The sequence below is a fragment of the Panulirus ornatus genome, chromosome 16, assembly GCF_036320965.1.
Source record: "Panulirus ornatus isolate Po-2019 chromosome 16, ASM3632096v1, whole genome shotgun sequence".
NCBI lineage: Eukaryota > Metazoa > Arthropoda > Malacostraca > Decapoda > Palinuridae > Panulirus > Panulirus ornatus.
Genome location: NC_092239.1, coordinates 3,527,803 through 3,553,422, shown reverse-complemented (window position 1 = coordinate 3,553,422; position 25,620 = coordinate 3,527,803). Strand labels below are relative to the sequence as shown.

At 37.7% G+C, this 25,620-nt stretch overlaps 1 protein-coding gene across 3 annotated transcripts in view; it reads left to right on the top strand.

Annotated features, from left to right (window-relative positions):
- Positions 1-20,251, top strand: part of Rim2 (replication in mitochondria 2) — a 65,424-nt gene extending 45,173 nt beyond the window's left edge. For 2 of the 3 annotated variants that reach the window (XM_071671069.1, XM_071671068.1), the window contains exons 4-8: positions 6,304-6,428; positions 7,504-7,613; positions 8,792-8,892; positions 12,864-13,053; positions 15,304-20,251. In XM_071671069.1, coding sequence (XP_071527170.1) covers positions 6,304-6,428; positions 7,504-7,613; positions 8,792-8,892; positions 12,864-13,053; positions 15,304-15,376 — 599 coding nt within the window. In that variant the 3' untranslated portion in view covers positions 15,377-20,251. Of the gene's footprint in view, positions 1-6,303; positions 6,429-7,503; positions 7,614-8,791; positions 8,893-9,188; positions 9,389-12,863; positions 13,054-15,303 lie in introns of those variants that run through there. The other variant, XM_071671070.1, reaches the window with a different exon arrangement.
- The last annotated feature ends 5,369 nt before the right edge of the window (positions 20,252-25,620 follow it).

The window sequence follows — 25,620 nt, the reverse complement described above, 5'->3', positions numbered from 1 at the left end:
GGCATACCACTGAGAAGAGTGCATTTTTATAGCGTTTGGGTACATGTACGCTTTTTTTTTTTTTTTTGTAGATATATAACCACGAACCTAAGTTTGTAACTTCACAACCAAGCAGCTTGACTTGTTGAATTCATTGCCCATTATATACATACATGTTTGGTTGGATGTATATTTACTTTTACGGGCAGTGAACCAAGCTTTTTTTGCCCCAGCCTGTCACCATTGGCTTCCCCTGGGCCAATGAACGAATCTTTATGTCAGTGCTGTGACGCACTTCCGCATGTTGCTACCCGTTCTTAGATGGGAAGCAAGAAATGCGACTCTTGGGTTTGATGGCCTGGCCTTTGACCTTACCCATACAGTCTGATCCATGGTCATGTGCCATTTAAACGAACTTGCGTTCATGCTTCATGAATTCAGACAGGAAGTGTTTCTTATGCAACAAGAAGGGGTGTAGTTGTATTCCTCGGGCTTATGCATTCCCATGTAGCTTCACAACAACGACGGGTTTGGTTAGGTTTGATGGTACCAAGTTGTGCGGCGCACCTCGGCGGGACTGGCGCGCCGCGTGACGGTAGAGCGCGGCAGCCGGTGTCGTTCTCCGACCGTCCGCTTCCCTTCTATTGATCCGTTTTCTACGTCGTCCCTTGTAACCATCACGTCACGTTCCCAACGACCCCTCACGCAACCAACGTTTCCACGCCCGTTTCTACTCGCATTTCACTTGGTTCTATCCTAAGAAGACAATGTAAATGTATATGGTGTACATCTTAAAGTCGTTAGATTATGTGTGGGAGTGGACGGATTTTTTTGCGTTCTGTGGGAGAGCATTCCTTTGTTTACTCTCGATTGCGTTTTTTATAGTTACTCAAAAAATAAGAAGTATTTTGTCGTAAACTGTGTGTTTGAACTCTTACTGAGTACTATGGTTAATGCTATCATACCTTAGGGGCGCACTATCGTGCACAATGTTCTTTCTGTCCTACAGAGTGCTATGTAGATACACATACATTATTCCTTTGTTGGCTCGAGCTGCCTAACGGATGCATGGCGATAGACAAAACTCTCTCCACCGAGTCTTGCACAGCAGCTGTAACTGAGGAGGGAGGGGGAGAGGGTTGATGTCAAGGACGTACTGCCATTTTTGTTCTGTCGTCTACATCCAAGTGCTCGTGTCCTGAAGCCTGTGCTCAGCCTTCTCCGTATTTAGCAGAGTGATGGTTTCTTTAATTCCAAAGCGTATTCTGATACAGCTGTTGTTGGAGTAACTTTCCTGTTGATGTTAGTACAACGCAGACTTTTCTTGTAACCTTGGCATTGGGTAAACGTAACCAATTTACGACCCAATGGTTCATATGATGGCGTGACCTTTGAACTGCTCATGAAGGGCAAGATTAAAGAGTAGGCCAAGTGATACCATACTGTCATAACGTCGCTTTCTGAAATGCTTTAGACTCGTTTTGTAGGCAACTGCGCCACCCGTTTCTTATACGTGAATAACAACAACTCTTGACGAACGTAAGGGTGGTCACAATTATTCTCTTAGGATCATGTGATCAAAGTATCTTTCGACGTAGTTTGCAGATCATGCAAAGCCAGCCAAGTGGATTTTTGAGAATGATTTAGAGTAGAAAGCATGTCGTGTAATCAGGCATATGTTCAAATCTCGTAAGCATTGAAGAAGGGTATTTTCGGACGGATATTCAGATGTAATTTTTTAAATTTCATGAGCCTTTCCGAGGAGGTGGTGTCAAAAGAAAAAAAAATCACCCATACGAAATGTGACTTTCAGTAACGCGCGATGTATTTAGTTTAAAGATTAATTAGGTCAAGTGTGGCTCACTATTCTATACAAACAGCACAAGTAACTGAGTGAGCTGTCTGTGCTGTTGCTCGCTTGTTCCGCAGTAATTGATTACGCGTGTGCACTTGCACCGTAGTCACTGATCTACATGGCATCTGGGGACTTGATTATAAATGCCGATGAAAGTTTTCTGAAGCGTATAACAAGTACGATACATGTTAATGGTACGTATTAAGGTTTGGTCTAGTTCATGATGTTTAAGACATTTATTTTGTATTTTTCAGGGTTTTTGGCGATGATTGTTATACGTCCAGGCTTTATATGGACAACATTTTATTAATTTTTCGATGTTGCATGTGGACGTTGCTATGTTATGTATTCTTGCTAGTGTTCCAATATTGTTTGTGTAAATTTTTGAATTATGTATGTGGAATGTCATGTAACCAGAATTGGAATGGAAGTAGACTGTTACTAGGGGTTAATTTTTTTTTTTTTTATCCCATTTTATATGCAAATTGGACATTAAACGGCGATTTTCTGTGTCGTGTCCATCCTGTCAACATATCTACGCGCCGACCTTTCGATCTTGCATTTTCATATTTAAAAGATGATGATAAATGAGCTGAGAATGCCAGCTGCATCTAGTTTCTCACCAGCTGTATAAATTGATGAGTCACATGTATCACTTCCCTAGTGGCGACAACGGCATCCTCGGCCAGTAGTAATTTTCCTGCTCCTTCGTTGGAGGCCAGACAGCTTTATGAGGAAATGCAAGCGATTGTTGTAGCTCACCCCCACGATCACTAAAGTCAATTTTTTTTTCGTAATAGTGTTACTGTTGCACCATTAGTTTGGAGTGTATAACCATAGATACTGAAATAGTTGATTGGTTATATATTGTAGGATGTTTATATGCTTAATAGTTTGGCGATAACACGGTCGAACTGTAGGCCTCACAGTTTGTATATGGGTTTGTATTCTTATTTTTTTTTTTTTTTTATAACTGCTGTAGGATAGATATGTCAGGACACGAGATGATTTAGAGAGACTTTTTGAGTTGCTTCATAAGGATTACATTCTTGTCGTGTCTTGTTCGCTTTCAGGCATCAAATATTTACACCACAGTACCACGGTTTGGAGTATTAAGATGTGTGGAATATTAGACGCTTGGGTATGACCACCCAAAATACAACTGGAGAGTGATCAAACATGGGCGTTTGTGTGTCTAGGAATAATTTCCGTCTCCAGTTTTAGGTCCAACTTCTGAGTTGTGAATGGCAATGAACAGTTAGTTATGTTGCAGTTTACATGGTACACCTAATATAATGAGTCTGCAACTCGTGAGCAATATGTTGAAGTAGGTTAATACATGTTGATTATCACTAATGGTTGTAGAATAGTAAACTCCGTTGGCAAAGACAGAAGAAAATCTAGTTTCAACAGATAACGCTAACATTCATCTGTTGTGTATCGGTGCTGTGAGATCTCATAGCGTACCTCGGCTCTTTATAGACCAGCTCACTTGAAGGACAATGCATGTGGTGACGTGAGAACATATGGCGCTGAATCAAACGAGGTTTTCAGAACGTTAGAGTTGCCAGGTGAAAAATGATAACGAGTGGCGTAGTGATGATCCGTGTAATTCTGTGGGGTGTGCGTGTTTTAGGTTGTTTTTCCTTGCTCCACCCCTTGAAGATATAACAAGTTGGCACAGACGATGCTTCAGAATTTAGAGGTCAATATATATATATATATATATATATATATATATATATATATATATATATATATATATATATATATATACTTGGTGGAGACTGGTCCTCTATACCCGAGCTGATGACTTGGTTGGGAATCGTGTTTATGAGTTTGGCAGTGTTCCTTTTTTTGGTTATTTTTATGTGTGCCAGTACATGAATGTTAATTCGAATGCGGCCGGCAGTGGTGGTGTTGGCGACGCCGGCTCGGTATCACGTGCACAGCAGATGATCCTCAGGGCTAGCGACACGCCGGGCCGGACACACCTTTTCCTCTCCATGTTGCAGGGTGCCTGTAAAATTTGATATCACAAAACTCAAAATTTTAACGAGTAAAGGAATGGAATGAAAATATTCATTTTATTGAGATAATACAGTCTTTTGCTCACGGAAACATAGCCAAGGGAAGTGTTTTTTGCTAAACCTTCGAAGGTGGTGGTGAATTTGAGAGCGATTAAAGTTTGATTGTTTAAATGGATAATGTTTATAATGCATAATTATGTTTGTGAGTGAAGTGTCAGAGAGAAGGCTGTGGGCGGCAAGTGTGTATTAACGGAACATTAGATGGCTCCGTTTGCACCACAGCTAATCGACTACGTAGTTAGTTTGCTTGCCAGATTTCTCTTTATCCCTAAGTATTTCAGTTCTGTCCCATATGTTTTTTTTATATATTGTTTTCCATTTGCCTATTTTTCCACCTCTATGCGCATTCTATGCTCACCAAGGCAACGCTAAGCTCTTGCCATACATATAATTTAGGGTAACGGCGTGGTTGCAATATCTGACACACAACCCCATGTTCCTTTAACATCCACTCTGCCTTTGCTTTAACCAGTAACTAAATCCTTAAGAAACTCCAGCTCTTCATCGTGGGTCTTGGTGAGTAATGAAAAAATGTCAGTCTGGCCTTGATAAGTCGTGAAAATGCAATAGATGACTGTCCATGAAGGACGAAGTAACAAACATTCCAAACACTGTATTTGGTTATTGTGCAAGAGTTTTTGGTAAAGACAACTTATGTTTGAGTGAGATTTATTATTGTAATTGTACTACACTGCTTTAAATGTAAGTGGGAATCATATAATTGATATATATGTGGTACCGACTTTGGTGTATTTTCTCGGGACTGTGGTTCAAGAAATCTTTGAGTGTTGAATAGTTGCTTGATTTCTGTTTGTTGATCGTACAGAAGGTGTTATGGCTGTTCAAGATAATTATGTTTTTATGCATATCACTATTATAATGGGAATAACCGTTAAAATTGGGAGTTGGATATACAACATTTCTAACTAAAAGATCACAGCACAGCCATCTCAAGTGCCTGTATAGTAAACTGCGTAGTTCCTCAAAGAGGTGTACTTTCACCGTTCCTGGATCACAACACAGCCTTCTTGAGTGCCTTTATAGTAAACAACGTAGTCCCCAAGGAAGTAAACTTTCACCTTTCTTGTTCCTTAATCTTGTATCTGATATCGACAAAAAACAAGCCACGGTTCCTTACCATCCTTTGCAGATGATGATACAAGAATAGGTATGAAAAATTACATCAGTAGATGATGCCAAAAGGCTACAAAGCAACATAACTAAGTTTTTAACTGGGCAACGGAAGACAACGTGCTTTTCTGGGTAGATAAATTTCAACAACTCCAGTTTAGGCAAAATGAATAGAAAAAAAATACAGGACGGACACAGACGCTGCTATAAACAAGGTAAATGAGGTGAAAGACCATGGAGTTATATAATGTCTAAGGACATAACCTTCAGTGAACACAACAAAACAGTGGATTCGAACTTCACTCTTCAAGGCGTTCGAAATTGTGGATTTAGAAAGTGTCCAGAGATCTTTCACAACCCATATTAATGTAGTAATGGAACTAAATGAATGGGAATGACAGAAATCACTGAGGCTATCTATACTCCTTGGAGTGCAGATAGAAGTATGTCATGGTCAATACCTTGAAGATCCTATAAGGTATGTTTCCCAACTTACATTCTAAAATCCTACTGGCACGACAGTCATGGAAGACTGTAAAATGCCGCCTTTGATATCCAAGAGTGCAGTATGCACAAAAAGAGAGAACGCCCTGCCTGTGACTCTTCAACACCTTGCCATCTACCATCAGATAGAGCATGGGATATAAGTTCAAGAATGCATTGAAAAAGTACATACAAAGCTTACCATAAATAGGTTAGATAAATATATCTTTGAAAGATAAGTAACACAAAGAATCCACCATTATCATTATTGCTTTCAGCCAAAAGATCCTACTTACAATGGCTTATGAGGTGTAAAGCTTCTGCACTTATTCCCTGTAGCTAATTCTGCATTAGACAAAACAGTAAGCCTGCATAGACACTGTAAATCTTTTTGTTACACTGATTAGTGAAATCTGAAGGAGCAGTGTGCAAGATTTAAAAGTTTTGTTGACAGCTGTCATTGATCTCATTAACTTGAATTAGGCTGTTAATTTGAAAAAAACAATAGAGCTACAAAGACTTTCTACATCAGTCCATCTTCAACCTTTGGAGCATGATAGTAATATTTCTGGTATTGATGTACAGTATGTTCTTTCAGCACTGATTCATAACTACAGCATAATTTTCCTTTAACATAAAAAGAAAAATGTATCAAACTCTATGATAGATAAGAGACTCAGGCTTTCCATTTTTGTATGAAAGATGCTGCCATATCTGCAGATATTTTCTTTTTCTTGGAGTTAAGTTTTTATTTTATTATTTCAGGCTTTACAGCATGTACAGCAACCAATCCTATTTGGTTCATCAAAACTCGTTTGCAGTTGGACCACAGTGCTTATGGTCGAAAATCCTCAGCCCTCCAGTTTATTCGTCGGATCTACCATCAACAGGTATAATTTACATTGTTAATCATGTTGCAGATTTGAAAAGATTGAGTGATGCATTCTTTGGTGTAGGATCAGAATGGTGCAACAGTTCAGAAAGTCCAAGGTCTATATTGGTGCCTAAGAGATTGAGCATTATCTCATGTAAACCATATTCCCATAGAGTTGGAAGTTGTTTTCTAAAGGCTATAAAGTAGCCACACAACAACTTTGAGTATGCTCTGCTTTACTCATAGAGGTTGCCAGTGCACCGTGATAAATAGTTTGATTCATATCATCTAGCCCCTTTCCAAGTACTCCCAATTATATTTGTAAGTGAGCCTCTCGTAAAATACTTCTTTAAAGATGAAAAACATGTTTACGTTTTGTTACTTGGCTTTCATTTTAGATTTAGATTCCATCATTGGTACACCCGATGTCTATTTAGTTGTGCACCAAGCTGCCAGAATCTTGGTATCATTACTTTCATAACTTCTCGAAAGGGTAAAACAGCAAAGCAAGAATTCAGCTTATTGTCTTCCACACTGAGATTACTTAATATAGATGTAGGAAAGGGTCATTGAGAACTGATGCTTCTTTATATTTTTTCCTGTTTTGAGACTATCAGTATCATGCTTCTGGTATCATACAATATTGACTCATGAACTTAAACATGTGCATTATAATACTTGAACTAGCATAGAGAGGAAGAGTTTGGGGAGGGACCAAAATTGAATAGTTTGTTCTACAAATACTGTCAGTTTGGGTGCCAGCCAGTCTGCATACCTTCTGATTAAAGGGTGCTGGGCCAAGTTGTCTTGTTTTTAATAAGGAAACCATTGAAGCTCTAGACAAAACTAAATTATTGCAAACTATTGTGCATAAACTGAGAAAAGTAAACTCCATTTTTAAAGGCTAAGACTTTTGTATGAAATTTAGAATTTATTTTGGTGTTGATTGATTTCTGATTGTTAATTCAGTTAATAAATGGTTCTGTATAGTGAAATTTTTGCTGTATCTGGTGTGCATACTAATGAAGGTTAACATGACTACTTGAAATCAGTTCTCCACTTTTGCTTATGAAATCTAATTGCTTTTGCAGGGAATTTTTGGGTTCTACCGTGGGATCACAGCGTCATACTATGGGATATCAGAAACTGTCATCCATTTTGTGATATATGAAGCCATCAAAGCAAAACTTATTGCTTATAGGTAAGTTTTTTACATATTGCTTCTCGAATGTGAAATTTGAAGGTAGAATGGTGAGTACTAGTTTCAGAAAAAAAGATTCGTGAATCACTGGCAGTGCAGCATTTTGGTTCAACCCAAGGCTTTGTTGTACTTATACTTTTCTGATATTTTCCCAACCTCATCATCATGGTACTCCCAGTAAATCCCTCTTGAATTCTCGGACTCATAACATAGTTGGACATGGAGTCACAGCTTACTAATAGTTAGTCTGATGATATGTATGTTCAGTGTGATGGATTGTTGATAGGAAGGTGCCAATCTTCTCTTCACAATTTGGGGAGGTTTATGGAAAGGTCTGAATGAAATGTAGTGCTGCATTAGAGTAATCATTACAGTAAACTGTAATGCAACGGGTTTGCATATCTAAAGTCATGCAACGTGTAATCTGTTCCCTTCTGATGTGGATGGTATGCATCCAAACTGTCTACAGTTATTACAGTCTAGCCTGGTTTAATAAGTCCATTACATAGAGCTTCCCTCACGAGAACCTTTCATCCTTCTCCCATCCTACTCTCATGTGTGCCCTACTTTTGTGGTAAAAGCTTCTCTTCATTTACAACCTTTCTGTTTTACCCCATATGTTTGCAGCATTTTCCACAAAGCCTCTGCTGTCTTCAGATCCATGTGCCACATTCAGTTCTCTCTTTTTTCAAATATTTTGCTCACAAATTCTTCAAAGCAAACACATGGTCCACATATTCTTTACCCATCCTGAAGCCACATGTTCTGAGCAAGCCTCTACCCTTTGAATTATCATTTTACCATATGGCTAACAGGTATGTGCAAAAGACTTATACCATTGTAACTTGAGCATTCGCTTTTGTTCCCCCTACCTCTATATCCAGGCATTCTACCATTCCTAAAGCGCTTTCCTAATGAGCCATGTTAATGATGAATAGCCTGACTAACCAGTCAGCAACACTGTCACTCCACTTCATGAGAAACTCTGGCAACTATTCCATCCACCTCTGCTACTGTACCACACTTCATCTTAAGTGAGGCCTACACTGCCTTGAATATTTAGTCTGTAATGTTTTCTGGCTGTATATTGCTTACTTTCTGGGTTTTTTATACCTTTTTATTGTTGCTCTCCTTCACAGACCCTAGACTTTGATTGAAAATAATATACATTTTTTCAGGCAAGGTAATCCCAATAATCGATCGACACGAGACTTCCTTGAATTTATGCTTGCTGGTGCCACATCAAAAACCATAGCGTCCTCCATCTGCTATCCACATGGTAAGTTCAAGTTTTTATAATGGGTGCTTGCTTTATAAGCTTTTAGGAATAATTTGCATGTCCCAAAGAGATGATGTTAGTTTTTTCATTGTTTACCAGAAATTGTGTGAGTTAATGGGGGTTAGTGATGACCCCGGTTAGTACATAATGGTCTATAGAATAGTGAGCAGTAATGCCTCAAGCATTTTGAAGAATTCTGTTGATTGGTGTAATTATCCTACAAGTATAGTAAACATATCTTTTGAATGTTTTGTGAAGGATGAAGCCAATCTAATTTTACTTTTTCCCCTTCCTAGAGTCAAGGAGCATCCTGTTAGGCAAGAAAGGTGTAGCTACTCAGTTGGTTTTACATGGCAGAATGACCAGATATTAACCTGCTGTACACTGCTTTCCATAGAAGCTGACAGCCAGCAAAAGGAGCTGTTTATTGTAGAACTTAGTACTGGACACACACAAAAAAGTAAATAAACTCAAATTAATGGAATGTTTCTCATTGAATAATATATACTATTGGTCATATTTACAAATTAAAGCCATTGGTGGACTCCACCAACTTGAGGTTACTCTGTGAATGAAATGTTACCTTTGATGAAACTATCATCGTCAGTTGACAAAAGAGAGTACAGTCTCATTAAAGAACTCACTTCAAAGGAGTCCATCCTGTTCTTGTTACTGAATATAGTGCAGCCTTGGAGCTGGAGGAGACCATAGAAAAAAAGGTCATGAGTAACACCAGGACCCTTTCAGTAAGAGGTCTTGCCGTAATCATAGCTAGATGAATTAAAGCTTTTATTAGTAAGGTGATATTGCACCACAGTTGCTAACAGGATAAAGAATTTTATTAGCTCATACAAAATCATGGGCAACATCTTTCTCAACAACCTCATTGCAAACTAAGCAACACATTTGGTTCCAAAACAAGTACAAATAAAAGGTGGAAACAATCTGGTACTCCAGGAGAAAGTGCACTATGGTGATACTCCTTTATTTGCATTTTTCAGTATAATGATGGTGTATCATCTTTCATTACATAAATTCTTGTGTATATATTTTTGTATAGGAAAGATAAAAAAAAAATTTCATTTAGAAGTTTATTTTATATTATTACAGTTCTTATATGCAATTCATGTTAGGTTTATGAAAATTGGATACTACAGGTTTGGGTATGGTACGTGGTGCATTCCTTTTTATCAGAGTTTTCTAACCAGATTTGTTTCATTCAAATGCTCTTTATTGAAATTTTATTTTTGGCATTCATTTTATAGTAACGAGATGTCTGTTAGACATCCGTTTAGATTCATATATTTACAGCATCTATCTGTCTATCTATATCTCTGATGCCTGTACCCTCTAAAAACTTCCTCAAGGGGATGGTCACAGCAATAGTCTCCATAACTAGTGAACTCCATTGCAGCTTTTTAGCCTTTAGTGCCTAATCCTTAACAGGTCAATGGCAAAGGGCAGTGTTTGCAGAGACTCAGCTGCCTATCATTCCTACTGACACTACGACCTAATGTCCCTGTCTGTTTTTTCTACCCAATGTGATAAAAGTAAAGTAATGGTGTTTAAAAGGAAACAAGTTGAAAGTATAAATTTTATAGAGAAGAGAGTTTGTTTACTGAACTGTATTACAGATGGGGAGGGGGCTAAAGAGGGACTGGAAGAGATAACAGAATTTTAAGTATTTGTTAGTTATCTTGGGTAAGTTTGACAATATGGAAGGAGAGATAAAAGAGAGAGTAGTACAGGATAGAAGAGTCACAGGGTCCCGTACTAGAATAAGTGGAGTTAACTTAGTTGTTTGGGATGTATGATTAGTTGTTAACTTATTGTGTCAAGGCTGATGAACAAGATGTTGCTACCTTTTAGGATATATACCACTATGGTTATAGTTATATATAGTGCATGTGTTTAACTATGTGAACAGTACTTGCAAAGATCGAAGTGGATTTGTATGACTGAAGTCCTTCTTCCATGTAAGCCGTTCTATAGAACACAGCTCATTCTTTAAATCTTTAGTAGCTATTTAAGGACATTTGATTGTGTAATAATTATTCCTTGATATCAGTTATTGGTTATAGTTTACATGTTTGTCAAACTGCAAGGTGTAGATTGTTTTTTCTAGTGTGCTTTAGGGAGTAGTGTCAGTAATTCAGCCTGTGTGGGAAAAAAAAGGAGAGGTTAAATACTACTCAAATTCTCTGCATCTTGTTGGTTACTAAGAGTGGTAATTGGAGTTGGAAGTCCTCCCCCTCAAGGGGTATATTGTGCTTCAGTTAACTTATCAGGAAATTTTTGTCTTTCGGAGAAAAGTAGTTGAAGGAAGGAATCTATGATGGTAGGTTGGAGCTCTTCACAGTAAAAATTAAGAGTACTGTATGCTTACATTTGGAAGATTTTTTTTTTTTTTTTTTTTTATACTTTGTCGCTGTCTCCTGCATTTGCGAGGTAGCGCAAGGAAACAGACGAAAGAAATGCCCACCCCCCCCCCATACACATGTACATACACACGTCCACACACGCAAATATACATACCTACACAGCTTTCCATGGTTTACCCCAGACGCTTCACATGCCTTGATTCAATCCACTGACAGCACGTCAACCCCTGTATACCACATCGCTCCAATTCACTCTATTCCTTGCCCTCCTTTCACCCTCCTGCATGTTCAGGCCCCGATCACACAAAATCTTTTTCACTCCATCTTTCCACCTCCAATTTGGTCTTCCTCTTCTCCTCATTCCCTCCACCTCCGACACATATATCCTCTTGGTCAATCTTTCCTCACTCATTCTCTCCATGTGCCCAAACCATTTCAAAACACCCTCTTCTGCTCTCTCAACCACTCTCTTTTTATTTCCACACATCTCTCTTACCCTTACGTTACTTACTCGATCAAACCACCTCACACCACACATTGTCCTCAAACATCTCATTTCCAGCACATCCATCCTCCTGCGCACAACTCTATCCATAGCCCACGCCTCTCAACCATACAACATTGTTGGCACCACTATTCCTTCAAACATACCCATTTTTGCTTTCCGAGATAATGTTCTCGACTTCCACACATTCTTCAAGGCTCCCAAAATTTTCGCCCCCTCCCCCACCCTATGATCCACTTCCGCTTCCATGGTTCCATCCGCTGCCAGATCCACTCCCAGATATCTAAAACACTTCACTTCCTCCAGTTTTTCTCCATTCAAACTCACCTCCCAATTGACTTGACCCTCAACCCTACGGTACCTAATAACCTTGCTCTTATTCACATTTACTCTTAACTTTCTTCTTCCACACACTTTACCAAACTCAGTCACCAGCTTCTGCAGTTTCTCACATGAATCAGCCACCAGCTCTGTATCATCAGCGAACAACTGACTCACTTCCCAAGCTCTCTCATCCCCAACAGACTTCATACTTGCCCCTCTTTCCAAAACTCTTGCATTTACCTCCCTAGCAACCCCATCCATAAACAAATTAAACAACCATGGAGACATCACACACCCCTGCCGCAAACCTACATTCACTGAGAACCAATCACTTTCCTCTCTTCCTACACGTACACATGCATTACATCCTTGATAAAAACTTTTCACTGCTTCTAACAACTTTCCTCCCACACCATATATTCTTAATACCTTCCACAGAGCATCTCTATCAACTCTATCATATGCCTTCTCCAGATCCATAAATGCTACATACAAATCCATTTGCTTTTCTAAGTATTTCTCACATACATTCTTCAAAGCAAACACCTGATCCACACATCCTCTACCACTTCTGAAACCACACTGCTCTTCCCCAATCTGATGCTCTGTACATGCCTTCACCCTCTCAATCAATACCCTCCCATATATATATATATATATATATATATGGAAGAAATTTATGTTACTGAATTCTGATACTGATTAATTGTATATATGACGGGTAGCCCAGTTACATACAGCATTCACCTCTTGCATTGCAGAAGTAGCAAGAACACGGCTTAGAGAGGAGGGATGCAAGTATCGGGGCTTTTGGCAAACCCTTAGCTTGGTCTTGCGTGAGGAAGGATGGTCTGGTCTTTACCGTGGGCTTACAACACAACTCATACGACAGATTCCTAACACTGCAATCATGATGGCCACATATGAGGGTGTGGTTTATGTTCTCACTAGGTAAGTTAATGCTACAGTTTTATAGATATTATCAATATGTGACAGTCTGTTATATAAATGCTACTTTATCTTTCAAAGCAACTGAAGGTAGTACATACTTAAGTCTAAATATACAGAATATTATTTTTTCATCCATATTCGCTATTTCCCACATTAGTTAGGTAGCGTCAAGAACAGAGGACTGAGCCTTAGAGGAAAAATCCTCACTTAGCACCCATCTCTCTATTTTCTTTGAAAAAGTAAAAACTGGAGGTTAGGATTTCCAACCCCCCACTTCCACCCCATTTAGTCACCTTCTACGACATGCAGGGAGTACATGGGAAGTATTCTTTCTCCCCCATACCCATGATTGTTCAATTTGTAAATGCAAGTTTTGGAGAGAGGAGCAAGTTGCAGTCTGTTAGGGATGACAAGGCCTGGGAAATGAGAAACTGCATAAGTTGACTGAGTTTGGAGAAGTGTGTAAAAAGAGAAAATTAAGAGTAAATGTGAATAAGAGGAAGGTCATTAGGTTCAGTAGGGTTGAGGGACAGGTTAATTAGGATGTAAGTTTGAATGGAGGAAAATTGGAGGAAGTGAAGTGTTTTAGATATCTGGGTGTGGACTTATCTCTGAATGGAACCATGGAAGTGGAAACGAGTCTCAGGTTGGGGGAGGTGGTGAAGGTTCTGGGAGTGATGAAGAATGTGTGGAAGGAAAGAAAGTTTTCCTGGAGAGCAAAAATGGGTATGTTTGAAGGAATAGTTCTTTCAACAAGATTATATGGGTTGCACATAGGAGGGTGGATGTTTTGGAAATGAAATGTTTGAGGATAGTATGTGGTGTGAGGTGGTTTGATTAAGTAATGAAAGGGTAAGAGAGATGTGTGGGAATAAAAAGTGTGTGGTTGAGAGAGCAGAAGAGGGTGTCTTGAATTGGTTTGGACATATGGAGAGAATGAGTGAGGAAAGATTGACAATGAGGATATATATGTCAGAGGTGAAGGGAACAAGGAGAAGTAGGAGACCAGATTAGAGGTGGAAGGATGGAGTGAAAAAGATTTTGAGTCATCGGGGCCTGAACATGCAGGAGGGTTAGAGGTGTGCAAGGAATAGAGTGAATTGGAACTATGTGGTATACCAGGGTCGACATCCTGTCAATGGACTGAACCAGGGTATGAAGTGTCTTGGGTAAACCATGGGGAGGTCTGTGGGGCCTGGATCTGGATAGGTAGCTGTGTGTGAATGAATGTGGCCTTTTTTTGTGTGTTTTCCTGGCGCTACCTCGCTGAAGCGGGTGGCAGCGATGCTATTTCTTGTGTGGTGGGATGGCAACAGGAATGGATGAAGGCAAGCAAGTATGAATATGTACATGTGTATGCATGTGTATTTGTATGTATATGTGTGCCTTCATCCATTTCTTGTGCCACCCTGCCCACAGGAAACAGCATTGCTACCCCTGCTTCAGCGTGGTAGCACCAGGAAAGACAAAAAAGGCCACATTCATTAACATTGAGTCTCTAGCTGTCATGTGTAATGCACCAAAACCACAGCTCCCTATCCACATTCAGGGCCCACAGATCTGTTTCACTCCATTAACAATGCCAACTCAGTCTTGCGCTCCAACGTACGAGACATACACCTATGAGAAACCACATTCCCCAAACAGACACAAATCACATTCTCCTGCTTCCACTCTAGATATCACCCATCATTACAACACTACTAACATAGTTTTAGTATATCCTAAGGCCTCTCATGTCTGCAATTCATCTACACTAAAGAAAACACTGAGCACTTCTTAATTAACCTGCATGCACTACTTATTGATACACACACAACAACAACTTTCTATGACATGTAGTCCCGATGGTGGATGTCATCCTCCTCCTTTGTCTGTTCTTAGCATTACCTTGTTGATGTGGGAAACAGTGAACAAGTGCAGGTACAATGTGTGTATGTTCTTTTATACAAGTTCATTATTTTTCACATGAGCAAGAGGAACTCATTGTTATAAACTAATTAAAAGAATATGATTACATAACGTATACTTTAGCTACATGAACATTATAAGTGTATTTGCTTTGCTTTGGTAGATTATTTTTCATAAGTATCTTACCCTTAATGGAGCATTTTCCATCATTTCCTTTTAGTGGGGAGAGCCCCCAGAACAAATCGCCAGTGGGAACTGAACTTTTTTTTTATTAGTAACAGTTTATTATGTGAAATATTTAGGACTGATTGATGTTAACATGTATATGTATTCTTACAGGCACTTCAGTCAAATTGACAACGAATTTTATGAAGATGATGAATATGACGAAATTGAGGAAAGCTCCGAATAGTGTACAAGAATGCTAGAATGATGACTAAGTTTGTTATTCAGTTGGAAGGCCGGAAACAATGGTCCTATGTTGTAATTGGTGAAGTATGTAATAGAATGCTGTGTGACATTGTCACATTTGAGTTTCTAATCCAGTTTAAATTCACCAAAGTTGGTGAAGGGTGGGATGATCACTTTTCATGGTACCTGAGCTGCAACTGTATATACCTTGTTGAATGATAGATGTTAGGCAGATTTTACTTCTGATATTTTGCTGGTGTTTCTATGTAGATAGAAGGAAATATTTTACTTGCAGCTCTCATTTTGCCAGAAAAGATGAGGTCCTTCTCTATTTTTGTTCCCATTCATTCACACCTGAGTGATACCGTTGTTTCAGTTCTTGCATTTTAGTTTCCACTACCAATAGTAATGGTATTTTTGCCTCTTGTTCTGTTTGATGTACAGTAATATGAATATACAGTTTGCTGAGTAATTCTTTATTTTGAAATCAAGCACAAAAACTCTATTCTTTCCATGTCTTCCAGTTATTTGGTTAGGTTTTGTTCTTTTTGTTGTAGAACTTTAACCCTGCCAGTTAAGGTGCTTACAAGTTGTTCCTAGTGATGAAGGTAGAAATCAACAGTAATACAGTACTTATTGTTATTGTAATTATATTCTCTTCCTGTATATCCCAGAGCTTGTATTGATGGCTGTAGACAACAGGGTACCTATATTTTGTGGTCCGGCCTCAGTATTAGAGTATACCTTGGCAGCATCAGTCATCAAGTTTATATTTCATGGCAGTCTTCTCATAGACTGAGTTTTTCAAATTCTCACCAGTACACTTATCCATGCAGGTATTCTGAAAATGAATTAGATATTTAAAGGAGTGACTAATTGATAAAGTATTTTTATGATACTCCTCCTTTTTCTGTACATATAGATTAATGAAATTACTCAGAATTAGGCAAAGATTATTTTAGCCTGATTTTAAAGCTCAGTATGATATTTAATCATATGATCAGAATGATGCAAAATCTTGCATAGATCGTGCCTCCTCTGATGGTGATACAGGTTAGTTATCTTTGGGGAGACTTGCTTTGCTAAGTTAGAAATTTTGTTGAATTGGAATCATTTGCTTGGCAGTAATGAATATTAGAACATTCATAATAATTAGAGAGTTACTGTGTTTATCATGCACAGCCACTGATTACTAGAGCATTTTGATGTTGCAAGATCCAATTATTTTTTGCCAACTTAATAGTCTCTTTAGAGTCACTGAACTCCCTGTCATCCTGCTTGATTGGAAAGGGTAAATGCAGATGTTAGCTTTGGCTTACGTGCTCATATCAGACATTGCTAAGGTAAATTTATGTAACTGTGAGATATTGTAAATCTAGTTACGTGCCTTTGGTGAAAAAGATACTGCTACCTAATAGTGTAAAATCATCACTTCATATCAGAGACTTATGTCATTTACAGTCAGCCACAGTTGCAAAGTGTATTTATTTTTATACTGAAATCAGTGGAAATGAGCTAAAATGATTTTTAAGAGATCTGGTTTTGGCAGTGAAAGAACCATATAAACATAAATTTTAATTGTGTTAGGCTGATGGTATTTTAGTATCAGTTTTATATAGTTGTGCTGGTATTGCACTTGATATGTTATTGCCTTCATTTGAAGATTGTCTGATATCTTTTGGTTCTGACTGTTGAGACATTTCCCCTGATTATTCATCTTGTATGGTGAGAGCATTAACAGTATCATGTTTTTTTTTAGCAAAGAACTTTGATAAACTGTTATTGCTCTTGTATTACAAATGTGCTGTCTTGTATGTTTCTAGTCATGCACATTCAGATATGTGGCTGTGAGTGTTACAATAGGTTTGATCCCCCTAAGAATATTGCAGGGTGAAGTAACTAGCAGGTTATAATTATGATGAATAGGGATGAACTACTGTTCTTAGTAAATGAATATGGTAATTATGTTTGTGATTGTGTATCATCTTTTTTCTCTTGTATATGAATTTTATTCCCTTTTAAGCCACGGATCAGTAGTTTATCTTAATCACATTAAGTTTCTTAATTTTGCTGTAACCACCCCCTTAGGGAAGTTCCTGGAGGGAACGAGCATCAGATATAGATAGATAGATAGACTGTATCTTTTTGGTTGTGATAATTATCCCAGCAGTGTATGAAAACCTTAGGTTTCTAAAGTGTTGTAATATGATTTTTACCAATGATCATTATTTATTTGAACCACATTAATTCTAGGTATTCCATTTGTTAGTAGTGAGAGGTCAGAAATCAAAATGGATGAATATGAACTATGTGACTGCAAAATTTCATGTGAATGACTAGTACGTGTCAGAGGATGAAAGTGAAGTAATGTGTTGTTATACCGGCTGAATGGGTCATAAATCTGTTTTAGGTTTTGACTGGCTGTGATTCTCCTTGTCAGCACAAGGAGAACAGACTTGTAAAGTTTTCTTATGTGTTAAGGTTCCTTTAATCATTACGTTGTTTGCTCAACAATGCAGGTTTAGTTATGATTCCACATTAGTTTAGGTGTTATTTATACTTGGCATAACCACTTCATCAAAGGCTTGGTCTCTGCACGTCTATTTCAATCAGCACAGCAGATTGTGCAGCCTTTTCCCCAGGTTTAGGATTGTATTATTGTAAATTTTGGTTCTACCTATACATATCTTCAGCATTTTGGTATATTTCCTTCCCTAGCTTGAGTTCCATCTATAATGGAAAGGTGCAAATCTAAGGGAAAATGGAAGCTGCTGTGGTATGATATAACCATTGGGCCTTCATATTTAAGGATAGAAAAATCAGAATTCAAGTGCTAATGGTATTGTAGAGTGTCACCACATATTTTTATCAGTACAATTCAGACACTGTGGACTTTTAGCCTGAATGTTGGTAGCTGTTTGAACTAGCGAAGAGCATGTCCATGTTGATGAATTGTTTTGGCTGCTGTGACATTTTCGTAATTTCTGTCATTGCATGTATTCCCCTATAAATAGATTTGGTCACTTTGTATGGTTGGATGTAAATATAGATTTTTGGCAGAGATTAATTTATGTTAAGTATTTTTTTCATAAATCTGTATGCAACATATAGCGATTATTTTATATATATGAGATGCCAGGTATCGAAAGATTTATTTTCAAACCACTGCACAATTTGCTTATTGTAAAATCTCTAAAATGCCCTTTAACTATTACTGTGGGAGAAATGCAAATGGTCATAGCATTAATTTGTAGCTAATATGACGACCACATATTTGTAAGTCTTATTATTATTATACCCACAAGGTTGAAATTGTTTAAGAATTTTCTAAGATAGTAGAAATTTTTAGAGGTTTTATGGTTGTGGCATTTTAGTTCGTTGTACATAGTGGAAACTGCTCTATAGCCAGTTTTCTGCGTGTGTGACATCAGGTGTTTTGTTAGATTCAAGAACAGTGTAATTCGAAAATTGATAATCAATATTTTTATATCTGTTCTTGGATGTAGACAGTGTTTATCTATTTGGTGTTGCATGGTATGGCATCTTTTGTGATGTAAAGATGCTTTACAAAGTTTTTTTTTTTTTCCCACTTTTATTGTGGTCTTGACATGTATAGGCCATACGTACAACTGGTCTCGTGTAGTGTAGGTTTAACATGTTAAAATTTCTGATTTATTACAGGAAATCTTTGATATATGAAGGTAGAACACCCAGGCTGTTAATACAGCCTTTAGATTTCTTGTAACATAGGTCAGAACTTAGAAAGTTTCAGCAAGATTTTTAAGAGCAATACTTTATCAATATTCTACAAAGCTTTAGAGCAGTTTACCAAGTTATTTTATCTTTGGTTTTGTATTGTCCACTTCTCTTAAAAAATGCAGCTAAGCAAGTTTCAGTTTCACTTGTGCCAGTTTATGTGAAGGCTATAGTGAGCTTTAGATTGGCTTGAGTAGTTTTAGCCAAGAATTCTTTTTTAAATAGAACCATGGGTGGGAAAAACAAAATAGATACTACAACGAGCTGTTTTACTTCTTTTAGAATCCACCATTGCAAGTAAGCAGCCCTCTCATACTAGCATTGCAGACTTTCCCTATTGATTGTTTTTCTTTCTATGAGAATAGCAAGGCGACCTGACTGCTTATGAGAAAGACTTCAAATTAAACTTGGGAGAAACTTGCAAAGAATTTTACAGAAAAGAAACAAATTGAGATTCTTTACCTTAATTTTTCCCAAAATCAACTTTACCCACAACGTCACTCTGGGCAGGCAGCTTATAATTGTATGTTGAACCTTGGAAAAGAAGTGAAAAGAGGAATTGTTTGTAATGCCTGTCTGAGAGTGCTGCCCGTAAGTAATGATGGGTACTAATCCTACAATAGGAAAGAATAAAATGCTCAACGTTTCCAATTTTTCTTTTCTGTGGTAGATCCATAGTCAAACTTTGACCTAATTATAAAGAAAAAATATAAAGCTGAATACAAGCTTTTCTGCATTTTTCTCTTTGCATTTTAGGACTCTTTTGGATGTTGTTTGCATATACACATTGCCCAATGTTCTTAACATAATGTATAATACTCATCACTGCTGTAAATAAATATATGTACTTAATGTTGGCTTGGTGAAAGCTTTACTTTGTACTTCAGGCTAAACTTCAATTTGAATCAAGATTTGAAAAAAAAAAATTGTACTTGCACAATATCCAAGAAGTCTCCAGGTGTAATTTGAAATTTAATGAGTAAAGATTTGTACCTGAAATTGGGATGCATTTTCTTTAAAATGAGCTCTCATGTTATGCATATAGCTGTGTATATAGATGTTATATATTTGTTGACATTGTAGCTTTGTAAATCTATTACAAAATAAATGAGAAGAGTTATGATGTCTGTAATTTTCACCTTATTCCTCTGTAAGGTAACAATCTTCCCCTTCCTATCTTACATGATGATCCAACACCATTGCCTTCAATGTTTGCCAGAAAACTTTACATGTAGGATTGATTATCAAATGAAGCTTGTGCTACTTATTTGCACACATACTTTAAAAAAATGGAAGCACACCCTCAGGAAGATTTATATCCAAAAAAGACAAACAAGCAGGAACAGTGAAAAGGCACTACTAGAAATTTGAAGTGGTACAAGAATATGTTTACTTTTATTCCCAAAGCAGAAATCAGTGTCTGTACTTTGTATGGATTAGTATATACACAAGTATGAAATTAAATTTCTGTGTGGAAATAAAAAAAAGCTTGGTTGAGAGAGCAGAAGAGGGTGTTTTGAAATGGTTTCCGCACATGGAGAGAATGATTGAGGAAGGATTGACCAAGAGGATATATGTGTCGGAGGTGGAGCGAACGAGAAGTGGGAGACCAAATTGGTGATGGATAGATGGAGTGAAAAAGATTTTGAGTGAGCGGGGCCTGAACATGCAGGAGGGTGAAAGGCGGGCAAGGAATAGAGTGAACTGGATCGATGTGGTATACCGGGGTTGACATGCTGTCAGTGGATTGAATCAGGGCATGTGAAGCATCTGGGGTAAACCATGGAAAGTTGTGTGGGGCCTGGACGTGGAAAGGGAGCTGTGGTTCAGGCATTATTGCATGACAGCTAGAGACTGAGTGTGAACAAATGGGGCCTTTGTTGTCTTTTCCTAGCACTACCTCGCACACATGAGGGGGGAGGGGAATGGTATTCCATGTGTGGCGAGGTGGCGATGGGAATGAATAAGGCAGACAGTGTGAATTGTGTGCATGGGTATATATGTTTGTGTCTGTGTGTGTATATATATGTGTACATTGAGATGTATAGGTATGTATATTTGCGTGTGTGGACGTGTATGTATATACATGTGTATGGGGGTGAGTTGGGCCATTTCTTTCGTCTGTTTCCTTGCGCTACCTCGCAAACGCGGGAGACAGCAACAAAGCAAAATAAATAAATAACATGAAATTAATGTGACCTTTCCTGTATCATGTTAAATTCATTGCAATTTAAGTTAGTGTTTTATACAATTCCATACATTCACCATGCCCTTTTTATTTAGCAGGTTAAGGTTCCCCACTCGCACACTATATTTGATCGCCATTTCCCACATTAGTGCCAGGAAGAATAAATGAATATATTTCTTTAAAAACTCTGCATTATGCTAACCTAGGTATTACAAAACTCCACCTGTGTGAGGTTATACAGTGAAAAGTTGCCTTTGATGAGGCTGTATCACTGGGAATTTAGTTTCATTAAAGAACTTCTCACTTCAGAGGAGTTTACGTTTCCCTGGTACAGGAAATATTACAGCCTGAGCAACATCAGGACTCTCATAGAAATTGGATCTGGTGTGATTATAAATCGAATGCTGTAAGCATTAGGAACATTAGGGCGGAGCTGCTGCTAAAATGGGGAAATGGAATTTACTAATTATGGAGGTATTGCCATGGCCTACCCCTACAGGTAGTTCCAGTTGGGAACAGGCATCAGAGATGTAGATAGATAGACTCTGTAATGAATAAATATGCATGTATACAGTCTGGGATGGGGACATAGGTCAGTATCTTTGCTGTCAAGGTACTGGTAATAGATTCAAGTGAGGAACTGCAGAAGCTTATGTCTGAGTTTGGAAGTGTTGTTTACCAAAGTTGAGATTTATGTATTAAAAGTAAGTTTATAAAGTTTAACAGTGAAAAGAGAGTTTGAAAGAAGGGAAATAGAGTGTTTTATGTACCTTAGAATGGATATGATAGTGAATGGAACCATGGGAGCTGAAGTGGGACGAGGATGGTTGAGGGGGCAAAGGTCTTGGGTGCAATGAGTAATGTGTGGAAAGAAATGTTACAGTCTTCAAGGGCAAAGATGGATTTATGTTTCATGGTATACTCAGCGCTTATTGGATGTAAGGAATACCTTTTACAAAAATGTACAGAAGAGGGAAGTTGTGATGGAAATGAAATGTTTCAAGGACATTATGTGGTGTGAGAAGGAATGATCAAGAAAGAAATGACAGGGTGTGATAATATGAGTATTAATGAGAGCAGAAGAGGGTATAATGAAATAGTTTGGAAATATGTAGAGGAAGAGTTAGGAAAGGATTACCAAGAGTATACATGTTGAAGTCCATGGAATTTGAAGAACGTGAAAGGTTGATGTGAGAAATGCTTTACAGATTCAGAGTCTGAATGTGCATGAGTGTGTGAGGTTAGCAAAGGGACAGAGTGATGTGTTAAACAGGGAAAAGTGTGTTGTCAATGGGCTGAACTGGGGGGCATATGAAATGTGTGAAGGAATCCACAAAAAGGTCTGTCAGACCTGGTTCTGGATATGGGGCTTTGGTTTTGTTGCATTATGCATGATAGCTAAAAAGTGAATGTGAGCAAATAAGGCAATTTCTTGAAAATCAAATTGTTTATTTAAAGTTCTAAAATTGAAATACATTTATATGGAAATCATAAAAAGATGGATTTAGAAATCTAAAATAACAAAGACATAATTACAATTAAAAGCCATCTTAGTGAAGTAAACTATCATGTACAAGATACAAAAACACCACATTCAGCTCCCAGTACAATGTTAAGTGTAAATGAAGAGGCTAAAGACCTGGATGCTGAGAATGCCAAGCTTCCACTACTTGGACCACTTTATGCATGAAGGGTGGTTTCATGCCATTCACCACCCTTTTCCCCTGTGAAGTTCAGATGGTAAAAAGGCAAGAAAACAGTCATGATGACATCATTATCTCTAGGGTTATGCAATGGGGACAATGTAGACTGATGATAGTATTCTAGGTTAGGAAGACAGTGCAAGATGTGAACTGGGAAGACCATTATATTAAAGTTTTCTGGTTAAGGTAAAAAGGTGCATTTACATGTGGAATTTGATATGTTACTATCAAGAATTGTGAAGAGCATGCCATGGGAGTCATTTTTCTAGTGAAATAAAAATATTTCAGGTAAGCATTATGTATGAAAGCAAGGTAGCAATGTCAACAGCTAATCAAGTTTACACAGATCTGTATGAATAGGCATGTAAATGAATATACATAACACTACTAATTGCCCATTAGGGATTTATCCCTTTACAGATGACTTGTTTTAAATGGTGAAAATTCAGGATCTTGCCTTTTAAAGAATGTAATGATTATATCTGATAGCAACATAAAACCACAAGAATGAAGGTGCACAGGGAATGGTGAAACTGGATCAATGCTACTTTATAAAGGATGAGGTTGTGGGTTTGGAAAATGTCATTTCATTACCAGTCAGATGATTTGAGAAGTTTGCGCTAATGAAGCGACTAGATCGTTCCGATGTCTGATGAAAACAGATTTAGTATCAATGTTGACTGATATGATCTTTGTCAGAGGAATGATGGACTCTTGTGTCTTGCAGCCATTGTTTTTTTTTTTCCCATAAATAGGGAGTAACATAAAGTTGGTGCTAACTGGCTGTGCTACTGCTTTTCAAGATGTGATCGTTTCCAGTATTTGTGACAGTGATAGGAACTGGCTATGTGTGGTCAATCTCTGTGCCATTCTTCTTATATCAAGTACAAGACAACAAACAGAGGAAATATATCATGTGCGACCTAAATTAAGCTCTATCAGAAAACAGACAAACCTAAAGTTAACTTTTGTATTTCTTACTATGGTCTTATAAAAAAAAACCTTAAAAATGTTATGAAAATTAAATGAATAATATTTCTTTTTATTGATACCTATTCACTGTATGCTCCATCCCCTTCACACCTTTCTGGATCTGCACCATCTCTTCAATCCACATATTGGCTGTCTTTCATACCAACTTCATAAGGTAATTTCCATTTATCAATCCATCACGCACTCTCTCCTATTGACCTAACCATTTCAAGGTATATCTCTTAACCCACTCCATAATTCTACACCTCATGTTTTCCTCTTACTTGATTTTCATACTTTTCATACATTTCATTATTGATGCCATCCAGCCTTTTAACATTCCATGTGATGACCAAACTACAAGTAATTTTTCTGTACTCACTCTTATACCACAACTATATTCCTTTTCATCTTTTATGCCTTGCCTCTCCATTACAGATTCCATCAAATGTTGATGTTCCAGGCAATGAAATTAATAATTTCATGAACCTGCATCCTATAGCTGTCTGCTGCATTCCATGTCCACATTTCACCTTCCACTGCGCTATGTGTGAATAGCACCAATCCCACATACTTAGAATTTATCTAACCTCTTTTGCCATTACAGCACCTATTTTAACTTTGTGTTTCAGCACACTTTATTTACAGTATTTAATATATGTGGCACTGCTAAGTCTATCATCTTACTCTTGTTTCAAAAATCATCACCTCACTAGATTTACCTAAGTTTCATTATTTTAAACACCATGTAAACATTTACCACCATCTGTAATTTCTCCTAACTAGCAACACCAAATTTTCTGCAAATGTCCATCACAAAACACCAGGTCTTTTTACTCACTTTTTTCTATTTGTTTCAATCTCAATGCCTACTTATGTGAACATTGAAATGTCAAGGCATCATCATAGAGGGTGCCTAACTCCCACACTTACTGCAAAACTTTCACACGCGCTTTGTTCTAATTGTCGAATGATTTTGTTGCATCCAGCAATGATGCATCTTCACCAAAAATTTTCTGTACCTACCACTAAATACTCATTCTAATCCATTTTATCATATGCCTTCTCTGGGTTTATGAATGCCTAAAAAAAGTTTCTATTTTGTCACATACCTTTTGTCAGTATTCCCACAAATTATCTGTATTCAACTCACATCTTGTGCCTTTCACTTATTCTGCACTCTGTTATCCTCATTACTTTCTCAGTGACAGCTCCCAGTAACCTTCCCTGATACACTTAGTGACACGATTCCTCTAAAGTATTTACATGACTCTTTACTGCCTTCTCTATTGTTCTTTTCCACAAATAAACAATTCATGCATTCACTTTGCTACACTGTTACATCCACTCCACTGTATTCATGCCATCTTAATCCTGAATTTTTTTCAAACCTACTTACAGCTGCTTTTGTGCATGAATACAGTTTTATTTTCTGCAATGCACTTTTACCCAACCCTTTCTCCATCCCCATGCATGACAATGCCTCGTTCCTGCCCAAGGCTCATTCCCCATGCAGTACAGAGGGATAGTTGCAAATAGGTAACTGTAAACAAGTAAAACTGAGATGATCCAGTGATCTCGGCCCAGCCATACTATTAATGTCTGTTATTTAAGTGATGACACAAT